Source organism: Ursus maritimus, unplaced genomic scaffold (genome assembly GCF_017311325.1).
Source record: "Ursus maritimus isolate PB19 unplaced genomic scaffold, ASM1731132v1 scaffold_13, whole genome shotgun sequence".
NCBI classification, from domain to species: domain Eukaryota; kingdom Metazoa; phylum Chordata; class Mammalia; order Carnivora; family Ursidae; genus Ursus; species Ursus maritimus.
In genome coordinates this window covers 41,318,157-41,344,895 of record NW_024423675.1, presented here as the reverse complement: position 1 = coordinate 41,344,895, position 26,739 = coordinate 41,318,157, and the positions used below count along the sequence as shown (strand labels likewise).

Sequence of the window (26,739 nt, the reverse complement as noted above, 5' to 3'; positions counted from 1 at the left end):
GTTGGGTTATTTTCAGAAATGCCAGGGAGTCTACAACAATCGGGCTACGTGGCTTCGTCCCATCTCTCTGTGAGACAAATTACCTGAAAGCAGTCAAAATCGGAAAGGATGGCTCCGCGAAGAAAAATGATTGGCTCATGTGGGACAGAGAAGGTGTTTTAGGTCCAGCGGCTCATGTTCTAACAAGAGTATCACCTGTGTTAGATACTCTTATTCCTGGAAGGGGTCTACGTAGGTCTAGTGCGTGTGTTCTTCTTTGATATCTTTATGTAAATGTGTTCTCAAACATTTTCAAAATATTAAAATTATAATATTTTAATAATGTTAATGTCATATACAATGTAGATTATATATCATGTATAAATACACATACTATATTGTGTGTAGTATTAATTCTCATCTTCTGTAACTGTTTTTAGAAAAGCTATGGAAAAAAACTTGCAGTCCTGACTGACCTTACAAGATCCCCATTAGCCTTACAGAAACTGATAATCCTAAAGAAAATGAAAATCCTAAGAAAAGTACATGGGAAGCGGGAAGAAATAAGAAGGAGGCAGAGGAGGGTGGCAACTGGGGCTTGGACAAAAACTGTGTATGTTGGGCTCATTTCTGCCCTTGGGTTATTTGTTCCCGTTGTACAAGGAGAAGTCAGAGGGCAGTGGGCCATCAGTGATGCTTCCAAGAGCAGCTGTGGACATAAAGGTACAGTGTTTACAATGCGGTAAAGAGGAAAAAAACATGCTTTGGCTCTTAAAAGGTAAATTCAGGGCTTATGAATCAGGACTTGCCAAACTAGATTTACGTTGGTATATAAAAAGGTATATAAACAACATGATTTGAATTTTTGGAATGGATTCCAAACAGGTCTATCATGATGATCTATGCCTCTGTTCTAAGGCTTTTGATTCTTAAGCAATATTTTATGAAATGTGAAATAGAACCGTTGTAGATACTGACAGTAATAGCCTTGTCTTTTTTTTTTTTAAGATTTTATTTATTTATTTATTCGACAGAGATAGAGACAGCCAGCGAGAGAGGGAACACAAGCAGGGGGAGTGGGAGAGGAAGAAGCAGGCTCATAGCAGAGGAGCCTGATGTGGGGCTCGATTCCAGAACTCCGGGATCACGCCCTGAGCCAAAGGCAGACGCTTAACCACTGTGCCACCCAGGCGCCCCTAGCCTTGTCTTTTTGGAATAGTCATTTGCTCTAAACAAGGGTAGAGTAGAGTAGAATTTTAAACATAAAGCTTTATAAGCAAATAACATTAGAGCAACTTCTTTAAGTGACCGTATAGATTTAGAAAGAGAGACATTCTTCATGATTCCTATCTTTTCCTCACATCTGTTTAGTTTCTTCTCTGTGATTTTTCTGTGGTCTTATACAAAGCTTAGTTTCATTTTTTTAAGATTTTATTTATATCTTTAGTGCAGTCGTGATTATGAAACAAGCTTGGTGTTATCACACACACACACACACACACACACACAAATAACAGAAGTAGTTAATATATCTGAAACTCTTAGCCAAACCATCAAATCATTCTTTTGGGACAAGCAATCTTATTTGTTAAAAGGATTCTGTAATCACAGCTCAAAAACAAATACTACTATGAAAAGTGTCTGATGGTATGAATGTATGCTCTTAGAAAATCTGGTGATGACAGCTAATCATAGTTCTGATCCAGGACATAATAATAAAAAACAAAAATAAATGTACTCCCGTTAACTTGTCTAGAATAAACATCTCCCACTGCAATGTGTCACCTGAGCAAAGGATCGTGGCTTTTAATGTTCATCTTAGGGTTTTAAAGAGGAATAGTAAGTAGGAGAAATTATGGTGGGCCCAGCAAAGAGACTTATTCATTAAATATGTCCAATATTTACTGAACATCAATAATGTGCAAGGCATATGTTAGGAAATGAGGAAAGATAAGGGCACAAAATAATCCTGCTTTTTCCACGTCTCTACTAGAAAGGTACAGACATGTGCACAGATTCCTACCATCCCTGCTCAGCCGAGGGGGTCACTGCCAGCGGGAATGAGACCATGAGGTCATTAATGGTGTTCAGGGTTAGAGACAAGCTTCAAAACTTCAGAATAAGCTCTGTGGAAAATGAAGTTCCTACTCTATCTCCTGAAATTCTAGGAATAACCAGTCGTGGAGGCATAATGGACGCCTCCCAAAGTAACAGGTATCAAGAAGTTACCTTTTCTTGGAGCTTTTTGAGGCATCAGAAGGACTAAGGTGCCATATCCTGGCACCCAGAGTGTTCAGCAACCTCAAATTGCCAAGTTGTGGTTCTGCTGTGTAAAGCATAAAATACGCTTTAGGTGACCCTCTGAATTTTCCACAAAAATCGTCCAGTGCTAAGATAATGCCTTCCATAGGTTGACTCAGTATTTTTCAAATACATTAAGTGGGTGGTTAAGTGGTATAGTTAGGTCATCACTAATATTTCTTTGAAGTTTTGCTTGGTAAACTGATGCAGCGCCCAATTTTCACAGGGTTACAAAAAATGTTGTAAATTATTAGCTAAATGAAGAGTGGGAGGGCAAGAAAAACAACAAAACCCAACTATCGAAGCTCGCCAGGAATGTTTTAAAAATAGTGACATGTACTCAAATCTATTAAACACTAAGAAAGCAGCAAATGATGTAGAATCCTCGGGAAATAAAAATCCAAGTGCCTAGTATCCAGTCAATGGGTTAGTGCATTTCCATAGCTCTGTGTGAGATGAAGATTGCGTATGACCCCCTCGGGTTATGAATGACACCACCGAGATACAGACACCCATAAACACAATCATCGAAGTGGATAGCTGCAATCCTAGTCCCTTTCTGGGACCCTGCTGAGGGACGATGGTGAAGGAAATCCTCTCAGTGGGCAGAACTGAAGAGCAGTTCACCTGGTTGCTCATTTTGCTTGAAAGGAGAACTGGCCAGACATGTGATTATATGTCCGTTCTTGGGAAGTGGCTAATGATTGGGCTGGATAGTCAGGCAATACCAATGGGTGACAAGGAAGTCTGGGGAAGAGAAATGTAGATAAAATTCTCTGAATAGGCAAAAAATATGAAGATACTTGTGTTCCATGTGAACGACTTCCAAAGGGTGATCTCAGCAGGGGAAGATTTTATTAATCATGGGATGATCTATTCTGTGGATATCAGTTAGCCTCTTTCCCAGCCACCCCTGTCATCGCTGAATGGGCTAATGAACAGAGTGGCCACAGTGGCCAAAATGGAAGTTATACATGGGCTCGGCAACATGGACTTCTACTCACCGAGGCCAACCTAAGTACAGCCATGGCCGAGTACCCAATCTGCCAGCAGCAGAGACCAACCCTGAGCCTCTGACGTCACACCATCCCCCAGGGTGATCAGCCAACTATCTGGGAGGCAGATTATCCAACTCTCCCATCATGGAAGGGACAGCCTCTTGTTCTTACCGGAATATACACTTACCAGGATACAGATTTGCCCTTCCTGCACACAATGCTTCCACCAAACAATCATCCATGGACTTACAGAATGCCTTATCCATCATCATGGTATTCTATGCAGCATTGCTTCTGATCAAAGTACTAATTTCACAGCAAATTAACTATGGCAAATGGCCTTATGTTCATGGAATTCACTGGTCTTACCATATTCCCCAATACCCTGAGGCGACTGACTGGCTTGATAGAAGAGTGGAATGGCCTTTTGAAGATGTAGTTACAGTGCCAGCTAGATGGTAATACTTTGCAGGGCTGGAGCGAGGTTTTCCAGGAGGCTGTAAATGTTCTGCGTCAGCATCTAACATATGCGCTGCTTCTCCCATAGCTGGGATTCACAGATCCAGAAGTCAAGGAGTGGACATGGGAGTGGCACTACTCACTATTAACCCTAGTGACCTACTAGCAACATTTTTGTTTCTTGTCTTCCCAACTTTATGCTCTGCTGGCCTAAAACCTTGGTTCTGAAGGTAGGAATGCTTCCACTGGGAGACACAGTAATGATTTCATTGAACTGGAAGTTAAGACTGCCACTCAGCTACTTTGGGCCCTTTGTGCCCCTAAATCAGCAGGCAAAGAAGGGAGGTAGGATGCTGGCTGGGATGATTGGTCCTGATGACCAAGGAGAAATTGGATTACTACTCCATAATGGAGGTAAGGAAGAGTATGGAATATAAGAGATCCTTCAGGAGTCTCTTACTGTTGCCACGCCTTTTGATTAAATTCAGTGAAAACCAGGGATGTACTGTATGGTGACTAACATAATATAATAAAAAATATTAATATAAAAAAATAAAATAAATAAATAAATTCAGTGGAAAGCTACAACTCAATCCAGACAGGACTACTAATGGCCCAGACCCTGTCGGGAAGGAAGGTTTACATCACCCTATTAGGTAAAGAACCACAACCAGTTGAGGTGCTTGCTAAAGACAAACAGGTAGTGGAATAAAATAGTGATAAATACCAGTTGTGGTATTTGGCCAATTGTAGAAACAAGGACTGTGATTGTCCTGAGTATTTCTTCCTTATCTGTTATGAATATGTTTGTGTTTGTGTGTGTGTGTGTGTGAATCTCTTTGTTTTCTTCCCTCTCTTATCCCCTTGTCATGTAACATAAGATGCATTGACTTTATATCACAGTATTTAAGAATTGTGGACTTTGTATCACAGTATTTAAGTTACAGGATATCAAGAAGAATAAACACACCAGAATGACTTTACATCCTCTTCTGGGGAAAAGGTTATTAGGTTTTCCATTATATGCAGGATAGTTGCATCATGTTAGGTGGAAATATTGACCTTAGTTTTCTTTATATGGAGATTAAATATAATTTAAGAAGATGCGTATGAGTGCCAAATTGACAGGAGGTGAGCTTGTGATAGTGAATTTTATATATCCACTTGGCTGGGCCACAATGCTTAGATATTTGGTGAAACATCTTAGATGTTTCTACAAGAGTATTTTTTGTATGAGGTTAACATTTAAATCAGGGAACTTTGAGTAAAGCAGATGGTCCTCCATGATGTGGGTGAGCTTTATCCCAACACCTGAACAGCTGAAGGCCTTAACGGGACAAAAACTGACCTCCATTGAGCAAGAAGAAATTCTATCAGCACATGGTCTTCAGACTTGAGCTGCAGCATTAGTTCTTTCCTGGGTCTGCAGCCAACCAGCCCACCCTAAGGATTTTGGACTTGACAGCCTCCATATTCACATGAGCCAATTTTTAAAAAATAAAAACCTTCTCTCTCTGTCTCTCTCTGTACACACACACACGCAGGTGTATAAACACACATACATGTAATAATACGTACATACATGTAGGTACATGTAATCGGAGATCTGAAAACGCAGTTACTTACCAATCTGCTACTTGTACATGCACCTTGCCACTTCTGACAACCCAACGGTCATTCTGCTATGGCTTTCAAACGACACACTAGGGACGCCCGGGTGGCTCAGTCAGTTTAGCGTCTGCCTCCGGCCCAGGTGATGATCCCAGGCTCCTGGAATCGAGTCCCACATCGGGCACCCTGCTCAACAGGGAGCCTGCTTCTCCCTTTCCTCCGTGCTCATGCTCTCTCTCATTATCTCTGTCTGTCTGTCTCAAATAAATAAGTTTAAAAAATAAAAACAAATGAAATAAAATGACATACTAGGTGTGCATAATAGAGACCCTTTTATCAAAGCCTTACTATTGTGTAGCGAAGGCTATTTTAAAAGAAAATAAAGTAGGAGTGTTTTGTAATAAATGTTCCTTCAGGCTTCCCAGCAATATGAAAGTTATGGAAGACCTTTACGATTGCAAGATGGGAAATGGTCTGTGAGGTGGCCTTGTTATCCCATGTGTCCTCAGGCTGGATGAGAGGTTCTGAAGCGCTTGGGGTAACATTGGTTGAATGACAAAAGTCAAAGAGGTTATGAGAGTATGCTTTTCTATAAACCAAATTCATATGGTATCGTTAATGAAGAGGGTTTTCCTTCCCTTTATTCCTATGTATCTACAAATACAGTGGGACATCTCGCTACCATCGTCTACTCAGGGTGCACCTGCCCTCACAGATTCTGCAAGGCAGTCATAGAATGCTGGGCAATGACCTGGAGAGAGCCAACTGTGCCTCTCTGGGAAAGTTAGTTTGCTATTTCATTAAACTTTAAAAAGGGGTAGTTCTCCTTAGTCAACTACCAACATCTCATGAATGTAATCATTCTACACCTGCAAAACCGGGGAGGTTCGTAGAGGGAACAGGACAGAGGGCCTTCAGCAGAAAGCAGAAGTATCATGGAACTTAGTGGATTCTCACTTTAACAGTCTAACTTAATAGACAGCAAAGAAGGGGGGTGGCAATAGAGAATTTAGGGAGCAAGTTCAAAAAGAAAGAAAAAAGAGGATGCATTTTTCTGACTCATTGGATGATTATCTGTGGTCCTTGGAATAAGAGGCTAAATGGTCATTTTACCAAGCTGGGCAGATGAAAGCCTAGATGGCCACCCTCCCCATGTTGGATTCTCTGAACTTGACAAAGTATCCATTGAATGTTGTCTGTAAAAAAGAGTATCTACTTCAGTTTTCTCAAAAAATGATTATTCAATATGGTTGTTTAGTGACCTCATTAGACCAAAAGAACAACCTTGATTTCAAAATCTTTATTTACATCATTCATAAAATGTAGTGTTTCAGTTTTCTGAACCGATTGAGCAGCATAATATGTAATATGTAACAAAATACCTGAACTCGAGAGTTTTTCGTTTGGTTTGATTTTGTCTTGCTTTTCATAGTGAGTTGTAAAGGGACTGCTAAGAAAATGTACCCTTGATTATTAGGTGAAGGGAGGAAAACAAAATTTGGTTGAGAACCTATTATGTGCCCAGCAATATATAAGGGTATATTATTAAATCATTTCATTTATTAAGCGCTTCCTCTGGGTCACACATTCTTCTCGGCACCAGAGATACTGTGGAAAATAAAACAAATATCCCTGTCTTACAGAGACTGCTTTCTAGTGCAAGGAGACAAACTATGAACCCAAGAAAAATGTCAGATAATAAAACTAATATGCAGATAATTGAAATAGGGTGAATGGCAAAGGATGGCCAGCTGGTTAGTTTAGGTCCACTGCGTAAGTGATGTTTGCTCTGATCTAAACGGCAAGAAGGATCTATCCATGTGAGCATCAAGAGGAAATCATCCCAGGTGGAGGGCATGACATAGACAAAGTCCCAAAGGCAGACACAAAGTTGGCTTTGCGAAAGGAAAAGAGCCAAGATGGCTCCAGCCTGGAGAGCAAAGAAAGAGTGGGAAGAGGAAATGGGAGTAGGGCCTGACAAAGGAATGTTAGGCAGGCAAGAAACATGAATCTAGCTCATATGGTCTCATCTTGGGAACTCAACAGTCCAGAGAGGCACTTGAGATGTAAATAACTAAGCCACAAAATCTCTGACTAAAGGCTACAATGGGGGTGGTGGGTAGAAAAACGGAGGGCTCCAAGGGATTAGCCACATGAGGTGGTTCTGGGCATCCAAGAAGTTCCTTTTAGATTTATCTTTTCCCAGACAATATTACAGCTACAGGAGAACTTCTAGCTTAGTCCTCACTTGAAAAAGTAAGTATTCCAAATGGTTAAATTTGCCCCAGGCTATATTTTAACGGCATTTAGGTGTAGCTGGGCGCATTCTATTGTTTCCCATCCACCCTGAACAATTAAAAACTCCTTTGGGTTAGCTTTTATCTTACTCCCTGCTTTTTCTACTTAAACTTTAGCCTTACTTGATAAATAAGTATTTATTCTGTTATCATGGTATTTAGTTCTTTGATGTAACCCATTCTGGAGCATTGTCCATAGGGAGACCAAAAGAGGAGGGGGACATCTGAAGAACAAAATAGATTGTCTTTTCAGGTCTTTGATGGAATTCCCATCACACTGGCCCATCCTTGGCCTGGCAGATTCATTAGCCCATACGGTTCATGTGCTTAAAGCACAGTACATAACCATTATTGTCTTGAGTTGTGGGAACAATTTGTGTTGTCTAATATGTTCTGTTTGAAGTTGTGATGTGTGTAGGGTGGGGGTAAGGAACATAGACACGTCATAGTTTCCATGTGAGATTCCAACCGGAGAAGGCACTTACTAAATTCTCTATTTCAGTTATTTTTTGCAATTTATATTAAGTTAGCATCCCCATTACACAGATCATCAAGGTTTAGAGAATCCTTTGTCTAGGATCTCACAGGTAATGAGCCTCAGGTATAGCTGACTAGCGTGGACCCCGAGGAGCCCCACCTTCAGCAAGCTGCTGACACCCCAGAGCTTACTGAGGGAGGTGACATAAATGTCTATGTAGCTTCCATTTGGAGTTGAAATCAAGTGGAAGTTCACTAAACTGCGTTACATTCAATGATGCCCGTCAACCTTCCCCCAGCCATCCTATCCCTGACTTTCCCATGTTGGTTACCATTATATTTCTCTTATTTTGTTGTTGCAATTTGTAGGCACGGTTTACAGGAAACAATCCTTGGTTAGGACGAGCTTCTGTTGCTTCTTGCTAGATAAATTATAGGGCCATAAATGGGAGAGATTTATTCTGGGGAAATTAAAGCTTTCAGGTTTCGCTTCAGTCTGGCAAAAGATGTCTGCTAAAAATCCAGGTTCCTTATTTACTCTTGGCACTTGGTAAATAGATCGGGGGTGAAAGAGAGCCCTTTATACTGTCTTCATGTAGGTTACAGCTTTAATATGTGTGTCCCATGAAGGATTCAGCCTGCGAGGACATGTCAAGCCCTGTGCTGCCTGAATGTTAGGCTAGGCCGGGGGCTTGCAGAGAGAGTGAGTGCAATGTGTATTCATCTGGGACAGAGTGAAGGAAGAGACTCCGAAGGCCAAAGCTCGCTGGATTTCCTTGCCTCTGTGCCTGGTATTTTATCATTACAAATCAATATTTTTGATTTGACAGAGGCCTTTTAAAATACAAATGCCTAACAATAAACCTCTGTCGATAATATATAAGACTTTCAGTAAGGCCATAGTCCTCTTATGTTTAGAAAATTGCAGATAATATTGAATTTTGACTTAAAAATTTTTTTCCAATTTATTCTGTGTTATTTTTCATAATCATCCAGAAAATTCTCTGGAAGTCATTTTCCAGGTCAATCCTGTGAGCCGTCAAATATGTGCTCTTCCTCGCCCTTCATACTGTATTCTGGTTGACAGTTAATTTTTATTTTTATTTATTGCTCATTGGATCATGCTACATTAGACATTGACAACATCCCAAAGATGGGGATAAGGTGGGACGCCTGGGTGGCTCAGTCAGTGAAGCATTTGCCTTAGGCTCAGGTCATGATCTGGGGGGGGGGGGTGCTCAGCGGGGATCCTGCTTCTCCCTCTCCCCACCGCCTGCTCATGCTCTCTCTCTCTCTCGCTATCTCTCTCTTTCTCAAATAAATAAATAAAATCCTAAAAAAAAAAAAAAAAAAAAAAAGATGGGGATAAGGTGAGTTTTCAGCCTGTCCAAGACCCGTTGGTTTGTTGCAAGCTAGATTACCAATCCTCCCATGTCGAGAGATACCACCAGCCTCCTTTCCTGGTTGAAATTAAAAACTTATTACCAAACCATGCCCCTAATCCCCACCAGCTTTCTTGTGGTGCAACTTTCTAGAATCCATGGATATAGAACATTGGTGTCATTCCCTGCCTCTGTGAGATTGCCATACCCTGTGCCAGATTACAGCCACACTTGTCTAAACGTTCATACATCTTCCAACTATGTGAATCTCTCCTTCCAACTTCCAGCTTCTCCCCTTACATGTCTGTGCATATACACTTGTTCATTTTTAATGAGCTAGGGGTATGTTTTAAAAAGCAAATATCCTTTGAAGGAGTAATAGTTGAGTAATCAATCACATTTTGGTGTGAGTGAGCTTTCCAAAACACGTTGGAATGTATCACCTTAAAAGCCTTGGTGGGGAAAAAAAAGAATAAAAAATTAAAAAATAAAAGCCTTGGTGAAATGGTGTTCCTTGTGGCTTTTAGTCCCTTCCTAGTAGGGCTTATGGGTACCTTTGTAGGTGACTTCCCACGTGTCCCCTCTCTGTGTGAGCTTGTGTGCCTCACTGTACCTCCGGCATCTAGCACTGTCTGAAGCATAGTTCTGGAAGAATCTATTGACGGGTGGATGCACTCCAGCCATGCCGAGAGCAGTACAGAAACAGAGATACCTGTGCAAGCTAATACTTGGCAGTCCTTTAAATGAATACATTTTTAAGACATTGTTAATTCCATAGGTATTGGGGTTGGAGACGGAGAGGCAGTGAGAGGGAGAGACAGACTAATGTCATTAGGATCTTTTCTTATTTCATTTGAAAGTGCTGTTTTGTGGGCGCCTGGGGGGCGCTCAGTCGGTTAAGCATCTGCCTTAGGCTCAGGTCATGATTCCAGGGTCCCAGAATCGAGTCCCACATAGGTCTCCTTGCTCATCTAGGAGCCTGCTTCTCCCTCTGCCTGCTGCTCCCCCTGCTTGTGCTCTCTCTCTCTCTCCATCAAATAAATAAATAAAATCTTAAAAAAAAAAAAAGTGCTGTTTTGCCGCTGCAGCAATAGCAGCAAGGGCCCTGTACATTTCGCTTGTGTCAGAGGTCCGAGTAGGGGCCGTGTCCCCAGATCATCGCAGAGATGCTACACAGCACCTCAGAGTTTGGTACTCGAGCTGTTTCTGCCTAGAATGACGTTCCTCTTTTGTCCCTAGCTGACCTTTCCGGGATCAGCCCCAATATTCTTTCTTTGTGGGAAACTTTCCTCAACAACTGCATGTCTGCTGCTTCTCCCCAGTAGAAAATTCCTCTCTCTGTTCTTCTAAGGTAGATTGCTGGGACCTCTAACACGTGTCATATCATATCATAATTTATGTGGGTGCTCCCCACTCAGAATGACAGCTTCTGTGAATTTCAAATAACAGGATTATTCATATTTGTGTCCCTTGAGCTTAATATTCATACTTACTTAATAAATGCTTGTTAAAGGCTTGCATGAACAAATGGAAGGGAGGGAGGCAAAGAGGGAGGAAGGGAGGGGAGAAGGGAAGGAGGGAGAAAGCCAGAGAAAGGCAAGGAGAATCAGGTCAATACCTCCTGGGGCGATTAGCTGAGAGCAGGGCTTTGAGGCAGCTGGCTTAGCAGGGAGGAAGGTGGAAGGCAGTATTTCAGAGTTTGCAGGACCACAGAGTGCACCAGGGTTGTGGGTGGGAAGTGGGAGAGGCACGGCAGTTAACTTCAGCGACAGAGAAGGGTTACAGCGAGGAGATAAATTTGGTTTCAAAAGCAAGTACTGCTACTTTACAATTTTGCCTATCATCTGCTCAACTCAGAAGAAAAATAACAACAATTGCTTAATCCTCAATAGCTGAAAAGTGCTGTTAGAGAAAACAACCTAAGGCCTCTGTACTAGACAGCCCCGTGTACAGTATGTGGCAAAACCCTATTCCAAGGCTCTTCACAGTGTAGTCTTGCTTTATTCAAAAGCACTGTCTTGGAAAAGAAATAAGCCCTGCATAAATAAAGCATGTAGTTTTGTGCATTTTAATAACACTGAACACTGTTATTCAAAGTAATGTGTTCGTCTCTTACTTATGTATTCAATCACATCCTTACCTTCTTTATGCATGTCACTTTTGACAATTAAGAGTATGGAACGTAATAATCACTATAGAACCTGTGATCTATAAACTCTCATTTAACCACCATTGCTGATTACTTACCTATAATAGCTCTTGTGAATAAACTCATTTGCTGTCATCTTTTTCTGTTTGATGAATACTGTAAAAAAAAAAAAAGAGGCATGCACTTGGTGACAACCTTCAACAAAAACTGATCCATTTAGCTGCTCTCTAGAGTAATAATTATGCTTTTTGGTGTTTCTCTGTACTTTTTTTGGTGACGCTCCAGGGAAAGGATTCTATAAGCATCACCACATGAAGCAGTAAGCATGGAACCTAAACTGTGCACATAATTGTTCTAGAATTTTTGACACTTTGGGCAATGCAAAACAATTATATTGTCATTATCAATGGAAAGTATTGTACCTAGAGAATGAGGACACCACACAGCTGACACACTTCAGAAGTAGTCCAACAGCTAAGTCCTAATGAAAATATTTGGGGGGGACGCCTGGATGACTCAGTCGGTTAAGTATCTGACTCTTGATTTCTGCTGGGGGCATGATCTCAGGGTCATGGGATGGAGCCCAGTTTTGGGCTCCCCACTTCGCAGGGAGTTGGCCTGAGGATTCTCTCTCCTTCTCCCTCTGCCCCTACCTGCCCCCCTGCTTGCTCTCTCTCTCTCAAATAAATAAATCTTTAAAAAATATTTTCAAAATATTTCCTTTAATATGTTGAGAAATATCCAGAATTTGTTTTCTGAGACTTCGAATTAAATTAAAAGGATCCTATCTTAGTAAAGGTTTCAAGTTTCAGTATTTACAGTCCTTCATTAAGGAAAATTAAAGCAGAAGAACTAAATGATTTTCTGAAGCATTGAAATACACATGCACTGGGAAATGATTTGTTTCAGTGCAAACTTTGTATCTTAGTGAATTATTTCCATTTGAGAGTTTTGACTGCAGTTTCCCCACTACGAAGCATCAATGAGATTACTGTCTTGGGGGAGTGGGGGAGGTAATTAGCCTATCTCCTATCAAGCCATCTGTATTTTCTGCGACTGCACAAGGCGTTGTAGAGAGAAATTACCTGGAACTGATTAAACCTCAGGAGAAGTGGGGGAAATTCTGCATTCCAGAGCCGTTCTGCCAGAGAACGCGATCGCCCTCTGGGTTGCATTTACAAGCGCAATTTGGTGACGCAACTCTGGCCACTGAGCCACCGGGGAGTAAGAGGAAAGGGGCCGGATTCCTCCGGTAGGAAGACTATCTGGACCAAAGAAAGAGGCTGGCGACGGGAAGGAAGAACAGATCAAGCGTTTGAATAGCGGCCACAGGGCAACCCAAAGCCTGTGCAGAGTTAACAGGCGCGCGTCACACACCGTTCCCCCCTCTACCTCCCCCACCTCCCCGCCCCATCTACCCGCCGCTGTGTGTCACCTTCCTGTTCGGAAGTCTTAGTAGGTTGCTGGGACAGAACAGGGGGCGCCTGCTCCACCCTTCAGGTATCCGGTTGGAAGAAAAGCCAGTCTCAACAACTTGATTCTCTATGTTAAATGATAAGTTTAGCAGACCGTCCGTCTCCAACTGCCGAACATTAGGGTAGGGGGAGGAAGGAGAACATCAGACGTTCCTTTTCTGTTCCAACCACAAATCATACGGTTGTGCGTCTTCTCTATTCCACTTAGAGCCCTCTAACTTTAATTCCACGTTCCTCCTGGAATGCATGTGGCAGACCTTCTTTGAAAATATGAACGCTCTGCATGTGTTTTGAATTTTTTCTGGACTGATTTGTGATGATAATCAGTCAAGTTACATTTCTTGTGTGTCTTGCTGGGAGTGTAATAAACTCAGGACGCTGATGACTGTAATTTTCTGAGTGATGTTGCAATGGAGAGAATAAATGGCCCAGTGTTGAACTTTGCAGCTTGCTCCCTTCCTGTATGTAAATTGCCTTTATATAAAGTGGGGTGCATAACAGAGCAGGACAGCTGCCTCTGACTCCTCTGCTCTCTGTCATCTCAGCGTCCAGCCTTATCAGGCACATAGCAGGGAGGCTATTGCAACGTAACTGAGCTCTACCTCCAACCTCCAGAAAGTAATCCCCAAACTTCATATCCTAGGCAACCTGAAGAATGAAAGAGGAATCTATAAAATCCCCTTTGAAAGGTTCGTGTACTTTTATTACTATAATTTGGAGGGACTGGGTAAAAGGAAGATGCTTCAGAGGATCTGAGGTTCCTTGGCCTGGGGAAGGCACAGGAGGTGGGGACACATGGGAAGGTGTCCGATGGAAGGTTTCTCAGTTTCGTGTTTTAAGAACAAACAAGCAGAAATCTTGGTGCAGGTTGGTGTTTCTGGGCAGTCTTTGCCAAATTTGCGTGCTCTCTCACTCTCTCTCTCTCTCTTTTATTTTTATTAAGTTCAATTAGCCAACAGATAGTACATCATTAGCTTTTGATGTAGTGATCAATGATTCATGGGTTGTGTGTAGTATCCAGTGCAAATTTGCTCTCTTAAAAGGGGACGGAATGGTGTGGGAGCAGGGACGGGCTGGGCTAGTTGAAATGGAACAGAGTATGGGGGGCATTGGCAGTAACAAAGTCGTATTGTATGAAGAATCCATGGACCAGGAAGCAATAATGCGCCAGCGACTGTGATCTGGAGTTTCCTAAACCTTGCTTAAGGTTGGAGCATCAATTTCAGGCACTGAGAACTGCTTTTTTAAGAGTGGGTGCTGAGCAACATTTCCCAGCCACTCTCCAGGAGAGATGATGTGTGTTCCCTTCTCCCAGTCTGGGGCTGTTGCAACTGAGCAAACCAGGCAGCAGCTGAGATTACAGATCATATTAGGGCAAATAAGGTGGTTGTGCCTGCAAAACAAATCCCTGCCCAGGACGAAAGGAAAACGGCTTCGCAGGCTATTCTTGGTTTGACAGCTGGTATTTTGGAGTGTGTCAGACCCAGTATGCAACTCAAAAATGGCAGGGTCCTTGACAGTCAGGGGTCACGGCAGGGCAGCCACCGCAGACAGCACCAGCAAGTGCCAGGTACTGGCCCTGCAAACCTTAGTAACTTGCAGCCGCCTCGCGCTCAGGCCCAGTGGCTGTGGCTGTGCTCCTGGCTTCCCCCGCCCAGCGCTGGCCCGAGTCCTCGCGCCGGCGGTCAGACTGCAGCGCCCCGGCATCTCCCAGCGGCGGGGTTACTGGAAGGCACCGCGCCGCTGCTCTGCAGAGCTTCCCTCTCTCCTCCGCTTTCCGGAGCACAGGCACCCGGCTCATCTTTCAGGAGTTCGCGAATCCCAGTTTATCTGGGACTTGAGGGAAAGAGCAAGGTGGTTAAACTGTAAGAAGACTCCCGGGTCAGCCCTGAAATAAACCGGAGGAGGGGTAGGGAAGACGAGGACAAACTGAGGGTTTTTAAGACGCTGTAAGGCGACCTTGCTGAGTTCTCAGGTGCGAGAGCGGGAGAGGGAATCAGGGAGCCGCCGCTACCCGGGGTCACGCCAGGTCGGCGCCTTGCGCGGAGTTACCACTCCCCTAACTTGCCACTTCCTCACGTGTTCTTGGCGTGGCAGAGATTAAAGATGCAAGAGAAAAAAATTACATGCGGAACGGACAGAATGTTCTCAAAGACTAGGGGGGAAAAAGTGAAATGCAGATTGTACTTTTTTTTTCTCTTTAGTGCAGAGACGAATTTTATTTCCGCCCCCTCCCCTACACATTCCTGACCTCTCCCTCCCCCTTCCCTCTTTCTTTCCTTCCTTCCTCCGCTTCCAAGTTCTGGGATTTTGCAGCCTTGCGTGGCTTTGGCCAAAAGCACAAAAAAGGCGTTTTCGGAAGCGGCTCGGCCGTGCACAAGGGCCATTTGTTTGTTTTGGGTCTCGGGGCAGGAAATCTTGCCCGGCCTGAGTCACGGCGGCTCCTTCAAGGAAACGTCAGTGTTCTCCTGTCGCCCTCGCTCGCTGCGCGCCCGGCCGCGGCTGCCCATGGGGGAGATGCAGGGCGCGCTGGCCAGGGCCCGGCTCGAGTCTCTGCTGCGGCCCCGCCACAAAAAGAGGGCCGAGGCGCAGAAACGCAGCGAGTCCTTCCTGCTGACCGGCCTGGGTAAGCGCCGCGGCCGCCACGCGGGGACTGTCCCGCTCCGCCGCTAGTAGCTCGGCTCCGGCGAGAGGGACCGGGGGTGGGCGCGCGTTCTCAGGATGGAGGGACTGAGGCCGGGAGAGAAGGAAGTGGGAGCGGGGAACCCGCTGGGCGTCCCAGACCCACGGTGACCCCGCAGATGAGGGCGCGCGGGGCCACCCTCGCCCGACAGACACCTCGGGCTGGTGGTGCGCGGCCGCCGGGTGGGGGCTGATGAGGCTGCCGGGGGAGTTAGGGGAGAGGCCCGGCTTCGGGACCGGGAGGGAATCGGCAGGCGGAGTCTGACAAACCAGAGTGGGCACTGAGCCACCGGCTGGCCGAGCACCGGGCGGAAAGCGCCCCAGTGCCGCGACTCTGATTTCCTAGCTGGGCGGAATAAATGAGAAAGGTGGAAAATTACCCCGGACTCTCCCTCCCCCCACCCCCTCCGCCTGCGGTTTCCCTCTCTCCAGCCGGGGAGACCAGAGAGGCAGATAACAGTCCCGCGCAGGGCCTCCCGGGCAGTCCCCGCGCCCCCCGCCCCAGCCCCGGGCTTGCCCTGGGGCCGGGGGCCGAACCGCCGGCCACCACCCGCGAGGGAGCAGCTCTTCGAGCCGCGCGGACGCCGGAGGCGGGGCTTGGGGCGGGGCCTGGGCGGGGCCGCTTCCTCATTGTCGCGTGGGCCCCGCCCCTGCGGCGGCTCAAGGCTTATAAAGCGGGCTGCGCGGCGCGCGGCCAGTGTTGGCTGAGCCGGTCTCCCGTCAGTAACGACTCTCTGCGCGCTCTCTCTCTGCGGAGATGACGGTGAAAACCGAGGCTGCTAGGGGCACCCTCACTTACTCCAGAATGAGGGGAATGGTAGCGATTCTCATCGGTGAGTGTAGGAATTTTACTGAACTTCTAGGATATGCGAAGTGGAAATTTTTTTCAGGTCGCGCATCAGATGAGTGTGTGTGGCGTCGGACGTTACGAAGCCATCTAGACGTTTATTTATTTCTTCTCTCTTAATTCACAGCTTTCATGAAACAGAGGAGGATGGGCCTGAACGACTTTATTCAGAAGATTGCCAATAACTCCTATGCATGCAAACAGTAAGTTTTGGGGAGGGTTGGGAGAAATAAAAAGAAGTAGTAGAGTTTCAGTTTACCAGCAGTAAAGACACATTCTCATCAGAAGGTTGATCAGAAAGCTGAAGCCTTCCCCGAGGGTGGGAACCCTTGTCTCTTTTAAGTCCCAATTGAAAACATTTAAACATTAAAACTAATGTGCTGATTTGGCCTGTCCTAGAGCTGTGAGATAAAATTTTCGTGTTTGCCTCATTCACCCCCTGTTTCCGTGAAGAACAGCCCTCATCCCTGTATTTAACTGGGTTTATCATTTTCTCTGGCTATTATTTTCTTTGATTAATTTCTTCTTCGGGTGTTTTTAGTTGAAGCACTCAACTGTCGGGGGAAAAGTTGAGCCAGAAACTTACTACCGGTGTTGGTGTGCCCCCTTGTGTCGGGTTAAGGAGGTTCTAAGTTGTTACTTTCTCTGCAGCCCTGAAGTTCAGTCCATTTTGAAAATCTCCCAACCTCAGGAGCCTGAGCTTATGAATGCCAACCCTTCTCCTCCAGTAAGTATTCTCTATTTGTGATTCTTCTGTAGAGGAATCTTGTAAATGAGTCAATTAGTATTCCTACATTGATGGATTACAGTAGCATTTCTAGAAATTACTATCAAGGCAGGAATGCCTAGTTAATAGCATAATTAGTGACTTAAGCACTTACTTAATTATTGAGTCAGTGAAGTATTTTAAAAGGCCTATTGCCTAAAAGTTTTATCTGGTTACAACATGATCGTGTACAATTTCCATACTCCCATATGACATACTGATGTGTATGGATGAAAAGTAGTCTTGGTTGTGCCTGTGATGTGTAGTGACTTGCCTCAGTTATTTGCAGATGTGGCATCTTTTACATTGCCTGTCCTTTATTGTTGTCTTCCTTTGAAGCAAGGATACTAAAAGAAAACATTTTCTTTTCCAGCCAAGTCCTTCTCAGCAAATCAACCTTGGCCCATCATCCAATCCTCACGCTAAACCATCTGACTTTCACTTCTTGAAAGTGATTGGGAAAGGCAGTTTTGGGAAGGTAATTTCAGATCTGAAGACCTCATAATTTATGGTCTTTCATGCATTCGTTTTCCATTCTCTGTGGGTGTAGATAGCAAAATGATTTTTTTAATTGAAATTCCAGGTTCTTCTAGCAAGACACAAAGCAGAAGAAGCGTTCTATGCAGTCAAAGTTCTACAGAAGAAAGCCATCCTGAAAAAGAAGGAGGTACGGGATGCGCTAGATGGATTGGAGTTAGAGACAGACATTCATCAAATGCGTTTACCTTTGAATTTTGGTACCAAGTTGAAATTTGCCACTAAATCTTAATTGTCCTTTTTCTAGGAAAAGCATATTATGTCGGAACGGAATGTTCTACTGAAGAATGTGAAACACCCTTTCCTGGTGGGCCTTCACTTCTCTTTCCAGACTGCTGACAAATTGTACTTTGTCCTCGACTACATCAATGGTGGAGAGGTGAGCGGCGGGAATATGAACTAACCTTTGGGTGTCTGGGCATGGCATTCCTGGTTTTAGTTTGAGAGGAAAGCTTTTCAGTGATACTTAGGGGGAAAAAGTTACCAGAATTAGCCTTTCCTTCAATCTGAAGGTTGCAGATAGTTAACAGACTATTTAAGGCCACTTCCTGCAATTGTCCCCTTTAGCTATATATGTCGAGACTAATTAAATGCATTGTTATCAGGCCTTGGCAACCCAGACTCACTTTGTTCTGTCTCCCGCAGTTGTTCTACCACCTCCAGAGGGAGCGTTGCTTCCTGGAACCACGGGCTCGTTTCTATGCTGCTGAAATAGCCAGTGCCTTGGGTTACCTGCACTCTCTGAACATCGTCTATAGGTAAGCTGCAGAGCTCCCAAGGTTACCTTCCTGGGTAGAAAGGAGACAGAGCCCTAGCCTTTAATGGAGCCCTGAGATAATTTGTATTTAAGTACCGCATGGTCACCTAAAACCAGATCCCCCAGCATGTGAGCTGCCTTGACTCCATGCCACCAGGGAAGTAGCCAGCTACGATTGTGCCCGATCCAGAATAGATTAGCAGAACAAGGACTCCCTTTTTTTCTTCACTATACAGCTACAGTGAATTGAAAATGCTGCTAATACCCCAAGCTGTTATTTTCACAGAGGATTTCTTATGAAGTGAAATTAACTTATACTACTTTTTTTTTTTTTTTTGCAGAGACTTAAAACCAGAGAATATTCTGCTGGACTCACAGGGACACATTGTCCTTACTGACTTTGGGCTCTGCAAGGAGAACATTGAACACAATGGCACGACCTCCACCTTCTGTGGCACGCCCGAGGTAGGCACACTGTCGGTTTGGTGCCTGGTCTGCCCTCTCCTGGGAGAGCCAAGTGCAAAAATACTCAACCTACCAAAAGGGTAGTTTGTTCTCAGAGGTTTCTCAGTCCAGTTGAGTGCAAGGAAAATACATTTGCTGTTTGATGCAGCATAAGAAATCCCAGGGCTTATGTTGCTTTCATTAAGACCAGCTGTTTGCAAAAGCCATGTCATAAAATGTTGTAAATTCCCAAGTAAGCTACTGTTGGGTGCCCAATCACTTTCCAAATATCAGTACACATACCTGGCCCTTCAACCTCCAAGTCCAGCAATTTTATCAGGAAGTAATATAAAGAAATGTATCCTGTAAGTGGATCCAGGGTCTCAGCCCTTACAAAGTGCATGCCTGGTCGTGGGATTGCCCGGTTTCACAGACTTCTAAACTCTGTTTCCCTCCTTTGTGTTTCAGTATCTTGCACCCGAAGTGCTCCATAAGCAGCCTTATGACAGGACTGTGGACTGGTGGTGCCTGGGGGCCGTCTTATATGAGATGCTGTATGGCCTGGTGAGTAGTGCATTGAGAGCCAGGGAATCTTGCCCCTGGTTTGATGGTGCTCCCTAGAATGGCATCTTCTTAAAATCCAGACTTATCAGGGTGCACAAGCCCCATTGCAGATCTGGTCATTGTGTCTTGCCCCTTTATCAACAAGCTTATCAAATGCTGATAAGAGAGGCCTATTGGTTATTTTATAAGTGTTTTAGGGTAAGCTCTTAGTTTGTGAATTTTTCTTTTGTAAAATCACATTTGATGAGATTTGACCCCCTAAACCTGTGTGAGGAAGAACGTGGCTTGTTAGTATCTACTCCCTGAGAAGGGTCTCGAAATAGAATTTAAAAATCCAGGGCAAAGGAAACCTATTAAGGGAAAGACTTTGTCAAATCCAGCTTAATCTAGTTGAAGACTTTTTCTCTGTTGGTCGTGTTTGCTGTACAAACCTTCCAATTAAGCATTAATTTCCCTCCTCCTTTCAGCCTCCGTTTTACAGCCGAAACACAGCTGAGATGTACGACAACATTCTGAACAAGCCCCTCCAGCTGAAGCCAAATATCACCAATTCTGCCAGACACCTCCTGGAGGGCCTCCTGCAAAAGGACAGGACAAAGAGGCTGGGCGCCAAGGACGACTTCGTGAGTAACTCTTTCCTGCTCTCCTGGGCTGTCTGGGAAGCGCCCTGGACCCCACTGCCCTCCTTGAATTCCACCGGTCTAAATTCATCTCCTGTTTCTTCTGGACAGATGGAGATTAAGAATCATGTCTTCTTCTCCCTAATTAACTGGGATGATCTCATTAATAAGAAGATTACTCCTCCCTTTAACCCAAATGTGGTGAGTATCTCTTTCTTCTGAGTAGAGGAAGACCGAAAGGGCACTTCTTGAAGTCAGGGTTGCTGGTGGTGGAGGGGAGGTCCCCCGAGGTTAACATCGGCAGACCTTTTATTCACAAACCATTATTTTACCTAGATAAACAGAGAATTTTTGTCCCCACCAAGCTAACGTAACTTTCCCACACATTTATCAGTTAAAGTACCAAAAGATAAAAAGTAAGCACTATCCTCATTATTTAAACGTTGTGTGGCCTGTGGATGGTTATTACGGGAGTTTCCATCTAGTACCCTAAAGACTTGAGCTCCAGTATTGAAAGCCCACATGAGGATTTCCCGGTCCTGTCTGCACACTGAATTCTCGACACTGAGTGGTCTTTTCCCTTCTTCCCACAATAGAGTGGACCTAGCGACCTGCGGCACTTCGATCCCGAGTTCACCGAAGAGCCTGTCCCCAACTCCATCGGCAGGTCCCCTGACAGCATCCTCCTCACAGCCAGCGTCAAGGAAGCGGCCGAGGCCTTCCTAGGCTTCTCCTATGCACCTCCTATGGACTCTTTCCTCTGAACAGTCCTCGGGTTGGTCTTGAAGGATTTTATGTGTGTTTGTAAGCGTTTTAGTTAGCCTCTCGGTGGAGCTGCCAGCTGACAGGACATCTTAAAAGAGAATTTGCACATCTCTGGAAGCTTGCACATCTTGGCAATCTTATTGCACACTGTTTGCTGGAAGCTTTTTGAAGAGCACATCCTCCTCTCAGTGAGCTCATGAGGTTTTCATTTTTATTCTTCCTTCCAACATGGTGCTATCTCTGAAATGAGCATTTGCGCGCCGCCGTAGACAGATGCAGTAGTCGCTTTAGGATGACGCAGTTCGAAGAAGGGTTTGCAGTTGGAAGAAGGGTTTTCAGAAGGTCTGTCTGGGCCGTGATAACGAATCTTATGACATGTGCCTTTTCTGATGAGATCGTGTTAGCTCCAAAGCTTTTCCTGTTGCAGAGTGTTTCAGTTCTTTATTTTTCCTTGTGGATTTACTGTGTGAACAGTGGTATGAATGTGGTGTGCTTGATCACAGATGGATTTAGTTCTAAGCATCAATGTGACACTTGCAGGACACTACAATGTGGGACATTGTTTGTTTCTTCCATATTTGGAAGATAAATTTATGTGTAGACCGTTTTGTTTTTTTGTTTTTTGTAAGATACAGTTAATAACTAAAATTTATTGAAAATGGTCTTGCAATGACTTGTATCCAGATGCTTAAAGAAAGCATTGCTGCTACAAATATTTCTATTTTTAGAAAGGGTTTTTATGGACCAATGCCCCAGTTGTCGGTCAAAGCCTGGTATTTTCATTGTTTAAAATGTCACCTGTAAAATGGGCATTATTTATGTTTTTCTTTTTTTTTTTTTTTGCATTCCTGATAATTGTATGTATTGTATAAAGAAAGTCTGTACATTGGGTTATAACACTAGTATATTTAAACTTACAGGCTTATTTGTAATGGAAACCACCATTTTAATGTACTGTAATTAACATGGTTATAATATGTACAATTCTTTGCCCCCCCACCACACAACTTTTTTTGTGTGTGATAAACCAACTTTGGTTTGCAATAAAACCTTGAAAAATATTTACATAAATTGTGTCATGTGTGTTGTTTTGTATGTCTCAGTTGGGGTGGAGTGGGGTGGGGTGGGGAGCAGTAATAATGGGTCTATTTAAAACTTATAAACCTGGGAAATGCTGCTATACTTTGCAGCTCAGTGGTTGGCCTCCAATAGCAACAGCTTCAGACCCCAGGGGCTATAGAGAGGGCTTAAAGCCCTTTACCTTCTGGGTCTTAGCAGTATTTTGTGACGGCGGTCAGGTCATTCACAAATCCATCCAAACAAACCCTTTCCAATGTACAAACCCACTCCACAAGGACAGCCATGAAGCCACGTGCCCTGTATTTATCGCCTGCCCTCTGAAGTTGGCTGTTGGTCCTGACATCTGGCTTGCCCAAAGTAACAGGTAATTCTTTCAACAACTAATTTGAGGGCCTACTCTGGGCCCAGCCCTGCTCTGAGTGCTGGGGATACAGCAGTGGACAAAGCAGACTAATCTCTGCCCTTAAAGAGCCTAATGGAAAAGGCAAACTTTTCAATAAAGCTGTTTGTTGAAATGGAAGTCGAGAAAATAGTCTGCAAGCAGAATGCCACTGAAGAGGGTGGGGATGTTTGTCATAAATGGATTATGTTCCCAAGAGGCTGAGCTGGCTGGACTTCCAGTTTCTGAGAGCACCCAGAGCTGAATGGAGTCCTGTGCCCGCTCAGAGAAGGACCCCCGAGGAGCCAGTCCCTGGCTTCGACCAGAAGCCTCTTGAGCCTTTGTGTACCCAGCGGCTGACTCCGAGTCTGGTGTGCAGAGGCCACTCGTGAGGCCCTTCCCACTGGAATATCTACTGAGGAAGAAGGGAAGATATTAAGATATTAAGAGATCATCACTTTGAGTCCAAATTGTTTGTACTTTTTCACTTTTCTAGGCCCTTCACACAAATTCCTGGCAAATAGGGAGTCTTCAAACAGCTGTCGGCCGCTGCCTTAACCTCTAAGCCCGCTGCACGCCCTTCACCCGACCTCTCTGTTTGCAAAGGGATTTCCCCAGGAAGGTTATGGTCTTCTTCCCCTTGATCTTGGTTCTTACATCTCAGTTCACACACACACCCTCACCCCCAACAAACCCCCTTCCTTCCAAGGAGTCTAAGGGCTGAACAGGTGTTTGGAGATGACTTAGCTCCTCCCCCTGGTAATCCACTGAAGGAAGGGGATTCAAGTGAGTCAATGACTGCTTGCTGAAGGTGGGCCCCCCTTTGCATCAGAGATGCTGTTGGACCTACAGGGCGCTGGCGAACATTAAATCCCCTCCCAGGCCCAGATGCTGAAGTCAACTAGAGTGACAAAGAGAATCCAAAGCCTGCATTTTCCTAATAAAGACTGAGACCAGCTCTGACTGGGAGACTATTTGCATATCTTCCCCTCATTCTCATTATCAATAGCACTTACAAATTCCTTATGGAACAAAGGATAGATAATTAGATAAGTCAGAAGGGCTAGGCGTGGATGACAGAGCTTTTTTGGGTAGAAATTTGGTTTATTGGGTTATAGTTCATCATTGTAGAAGATCTCATTGTGTTGCTGGGGATTGATAAGAGCAGAGGAGTCCCAAGGGCTGTCACACAAATGGGAGGAGATGAGATCAAACACAAGTGGGTGGGAAGGGAACAAGGCAAGAACAAGGAAGTCAAGAAAGAACAAGGGATCAATTTAAAGAAAGAGCAAATATTTACTAAGTACTGTGATGTCAAGTCACATACATGCAGAAGTATCTTTTGTCTACGAGAGTAAAGTACATCCCCGCTAGCATTTGAAACCACATTTGAGCATGGTGGTTGCAAAGGGGGACCGTACACTTCTCTATTGTTCTCTCTCTGTGGATCTGTTCAACAATGGGTTTAGGGGAATATATTCAGCTGTGATCCCCATAAGTTAAAATAGGACTTTGAAACCACTGCTACCATGAAGACTAAGTCAGTCAATGCACTTCAGGCATTTGCCATCTACTTGGGGACACATGGCACCTACTCAGGGTGCCTGGCAGGTGCCGAATGAGGGATAAAGAGAACTTCAGATGTCTAGAGGCATCGGTGGGGTCAGGCGCCTGGAGCAGGCTTCACCGAGGGCCTGCCGAAGATTCTTATACCAACAGATCCTATTTGTAGGAAGTCTAACTGGGTGCAGGCCCTGAGCATTCCAACACTGATAGCTAAGACTACTGAGCTCTTACTGTATACCACACATTATTCTAAGCACTGTCGAGTCTATTTAAATCTTCACAAAACCCTGCGATGTCGAAAGCGAGCAGACTAGCACAGGCAGGTAACTTGCTGATTAGTAAGTGGTGAAGTAAGAAGGCAAATCATGATGGCCTGTCCCCAAAGCCTGTGCTTGTAACCATTATGCTGCTCTGCCTAAGAGGTGACAACAGGTACAGGAGCAAACAATTGTGTGTTTGCTAGCCATTCACTTATTATTTCATCACGCTTTTACTAAGATACCTTGTAGGTGTCATGCTATGCGGAGAGGGAGAAAGGGAGGTGGGATTTGCAATTATAATGTAGACACTATCAGTTGTTGATGAAGATGAAGTGCAGCTGGAAATACACCTGACCTTGCCGTGGGGGCGTAAATTAGCGCAACCGAAGTGGTTGTTTGGCGCTGTTTGGACTATGTACTAGAGATGATCATAGCTATAACTGATGACCTAGTAGTTCCACTCCAGGATTTATACCCCAAAGAATGTACACGTATTTAATAAAACTTTTGCAATAATGTTCACAGTAATACTATTCACATTAGCCCCAAATGGGAATGATTCAAAATGTCCACCAACAGTAAAATAAATCAGTGTGCTTTCCTATAATGGAATACTATACCACAACGAAAATGAATGAATAATTGCTACTTACAACAAAAGGGAATAAATCTCACAAACAAACATAGAAACCACACTGCATGATTTAATTTATATAAAATTTGAAAGCAGGCAAACAAAATGAATCTCTATAGAAGTCAAGATATGATCACCTTTGGGGAAGGGAGGTGAGTGGAGATAATGTTCAAGAGAGTACAGGAAAGGGGTGGTCTTCTGCCTGCTGGTAATTTCTTGATCTGGTTGGTAGTTTCAGGAAGTGGTTTTGCTTTTTGATATTTCATCAAGTTTTATGCTTATGATATGTGCACTTTCTCTGTGATGTATCAATAAAAATGTTTATTAAAAAACGAGTAGTATAAAAAAAACAGGATGTCATGGGAATGCAGAGGAAGAGTACCTTACCTATTTTGGGGGGTTGAGGGCTAAGTTTTCAGGTAGTTTAGGCCAGAGATGCTTAGGGAAATCTGGAGTGTTCAGATAAGCTGTGTTGGGAACTGAATCTTGTAAGTGAGGCAGTAAGAGGGGCATTTTGGGTGCTGGCTGGTAGAGGTTGGGGAGCGAGGGGGAAGCTTGTGTAAGCACAGTGGATGGGATATTGGGAAAAGGAAGGGTTTCAGACAGACCGAAGTACAAATCCCAGCTCTACTGATCAGCTTTCTATCTTTTGGCAAGTAGTCACTCTCTCCTAACCTACCTCTTCACGGTTATGTGTGACACAAGGCCAGAAGGAATTGGAATGCAAATTAATTTTTTCTTTCCCAACTCATTACATTTCTCAGTTTCCCCTCCTCTTTACTAGAGTATAGGAGAAAAGGATATTAAAAAGCAATGAGAAATTATTTTGAATAGAGAGATGGATCTTGCCATTGCTGTTCCTGAAAGTCTCACGGAGAAGTTCAGAATTCATAAAGTAGCAACAGGAAGCACTGGAAGGCTCTCTGTGAGGAAAGTGCGGTGACCGGAAGGAGCGCTCTGGTGACCCTTGCCAAGAGCTGTGAGTGTGGGGAGGGCTTCGCAATTAAAAGAAGAAGAAAAAAGGAAGCCACCTGGGAGACTTCTGCCAGTCACCCCATTGGTAGTGGTGAGGAAAGGACAAAGAGATGTTTTGAAGACCCCAGATCAATGGAGTGTAGTGAGCCCCTGAGAATGGAGGAAGAAGGGTAATCCAAAACAAGGCACATTTTTTGTTTCGTTAACGGAATTGACTTGACTTATCGAAGTGGTTGTCATAGCTGCATTAATAGCATCTAAGGCAAAGGCCACTCACCAGTTTCTTCAATGTCCCCAAGACATAAGGAATCAGATGATCAATTATCGATCAGCGTAATTAGCAAGGCAAGATGTTACATACTGCAGTCAATGTCTACCCTATCTTGTTAAGAAATTTCTTGCTTCATCCATCAGAAGGCCTCTAAAATCCTATTCCAAATGCCTGAAGCTTCGTCTTAAGAGCATAATGATATTAAACTTGACCTGCTGTTAATCAGAACAACACTTCTATCAAGAAAAATATAATCTAAATTAATTAAGCCCAATTTGAGAACTTAAATGTTTTCCTCTTTTTTTGGTTTTGTTTTAGTACTTTTATTTTTTTATTTTAATTCAATTAATTAAAATAGAGTGTATTATTGGTTTCAGAGGTAGAGGTCAGTGATTCATCGGTCTTACATAATACCCAGTGCTCATTACATCACGTGTCCTCTTTAATGTCCATCACCCGGGTAC

The 26,739-nt window shown here is 44.1% G+C and overlaps 1 protein-coding gene and 1 long non-coding RNA gene across 3 annotated transcripts; one reads left to right on the top strand and one right to left on the bottom strand.

Moving 5' to 3' along the window:
* Window positions 1–526: 526 nt before the first annotated feature.
* Window positions 527–13,458, bottom strand: LOC121102280. The gene is made up of 4 exons (XR_005834377.1): window positions 13,089–13,458; window positions 12,739–12,936; window positions 11,752–11,809; window positions 527–688 (listed from the first exon to the last, which is right to left on the bottom strand). It is a non-coding gene; the product is annotated as an uncharacterized LOC121102280 (long non-coding RNA).
* A 2,163-nt stretch (window positions 13,459–15,621) lies between these two features.
* SGK1 (serum/glucocorticoid regulated kinase 1) lies at window positions 15,622–22,171 on the top strand. 2 transcript variants are annotated; one of them, XM_040627815.1, is made up of 12 exons: window positions 15,622–15,754; window positions 16,785–16,860; window positions 17,309–17,384; window positions 17,797–17,901; window positions 18,007–18,090; window positions 18,208–18,339; window positions 18,606–18,718; window positions 19,059–19,182; window positions 19,630–19,725; window positions 20,193–20,348; window positions 20,457–20,546; window positions 20,942–22,171. In XM_040627815.1, the coding sequence occupies exons 1-12, from the start codon at window positions 15,637–15,639 to the stop codon at window positions 21,107–21,109; spliced, it is 1,338 nt and encodes a 445-aa protein (XP_040483749.1). In that variant the 5' UTR covers window positions 15,622–15,636; the 3' UTR covers window positions 21,110–22,171. The 2 variants fall into 2 exon arrangements, with proteins under 2 accessions (XP_040483749.1, XP_008689293.1); XM_008691071.2 differs by lacking the exon at window positions 15,622–15,754 and adding an exon at window positions 16,507–16,643.
* Window positions 22,172–26,739: the final 4,568 nt, after the last annotated feature.

Coding starts and splice junctions, on each gene's coding strand:
- SGK1 (XM_040627815.1), top strand. CDS start 15,637: ATGGGGGAGATGCAGGGCGCGCTGGCCAGGGCCCGGCTCGAGTCTCTG. Junction 17,385..17,796: donor ATGCCAACCCTTCTCCTCCA/GTAAGTATTCTC, acceptor TTTCTTTTCCAG/CCAAGTCCTTCTCAGCAAAT. Junction 20,547..20,941: donor CTCCCTTTAACCCAAATGTG/GTGAGTATCTCT, acceptor TTCCCACAATAG/AGTGGACCTAGCGACCTGCG.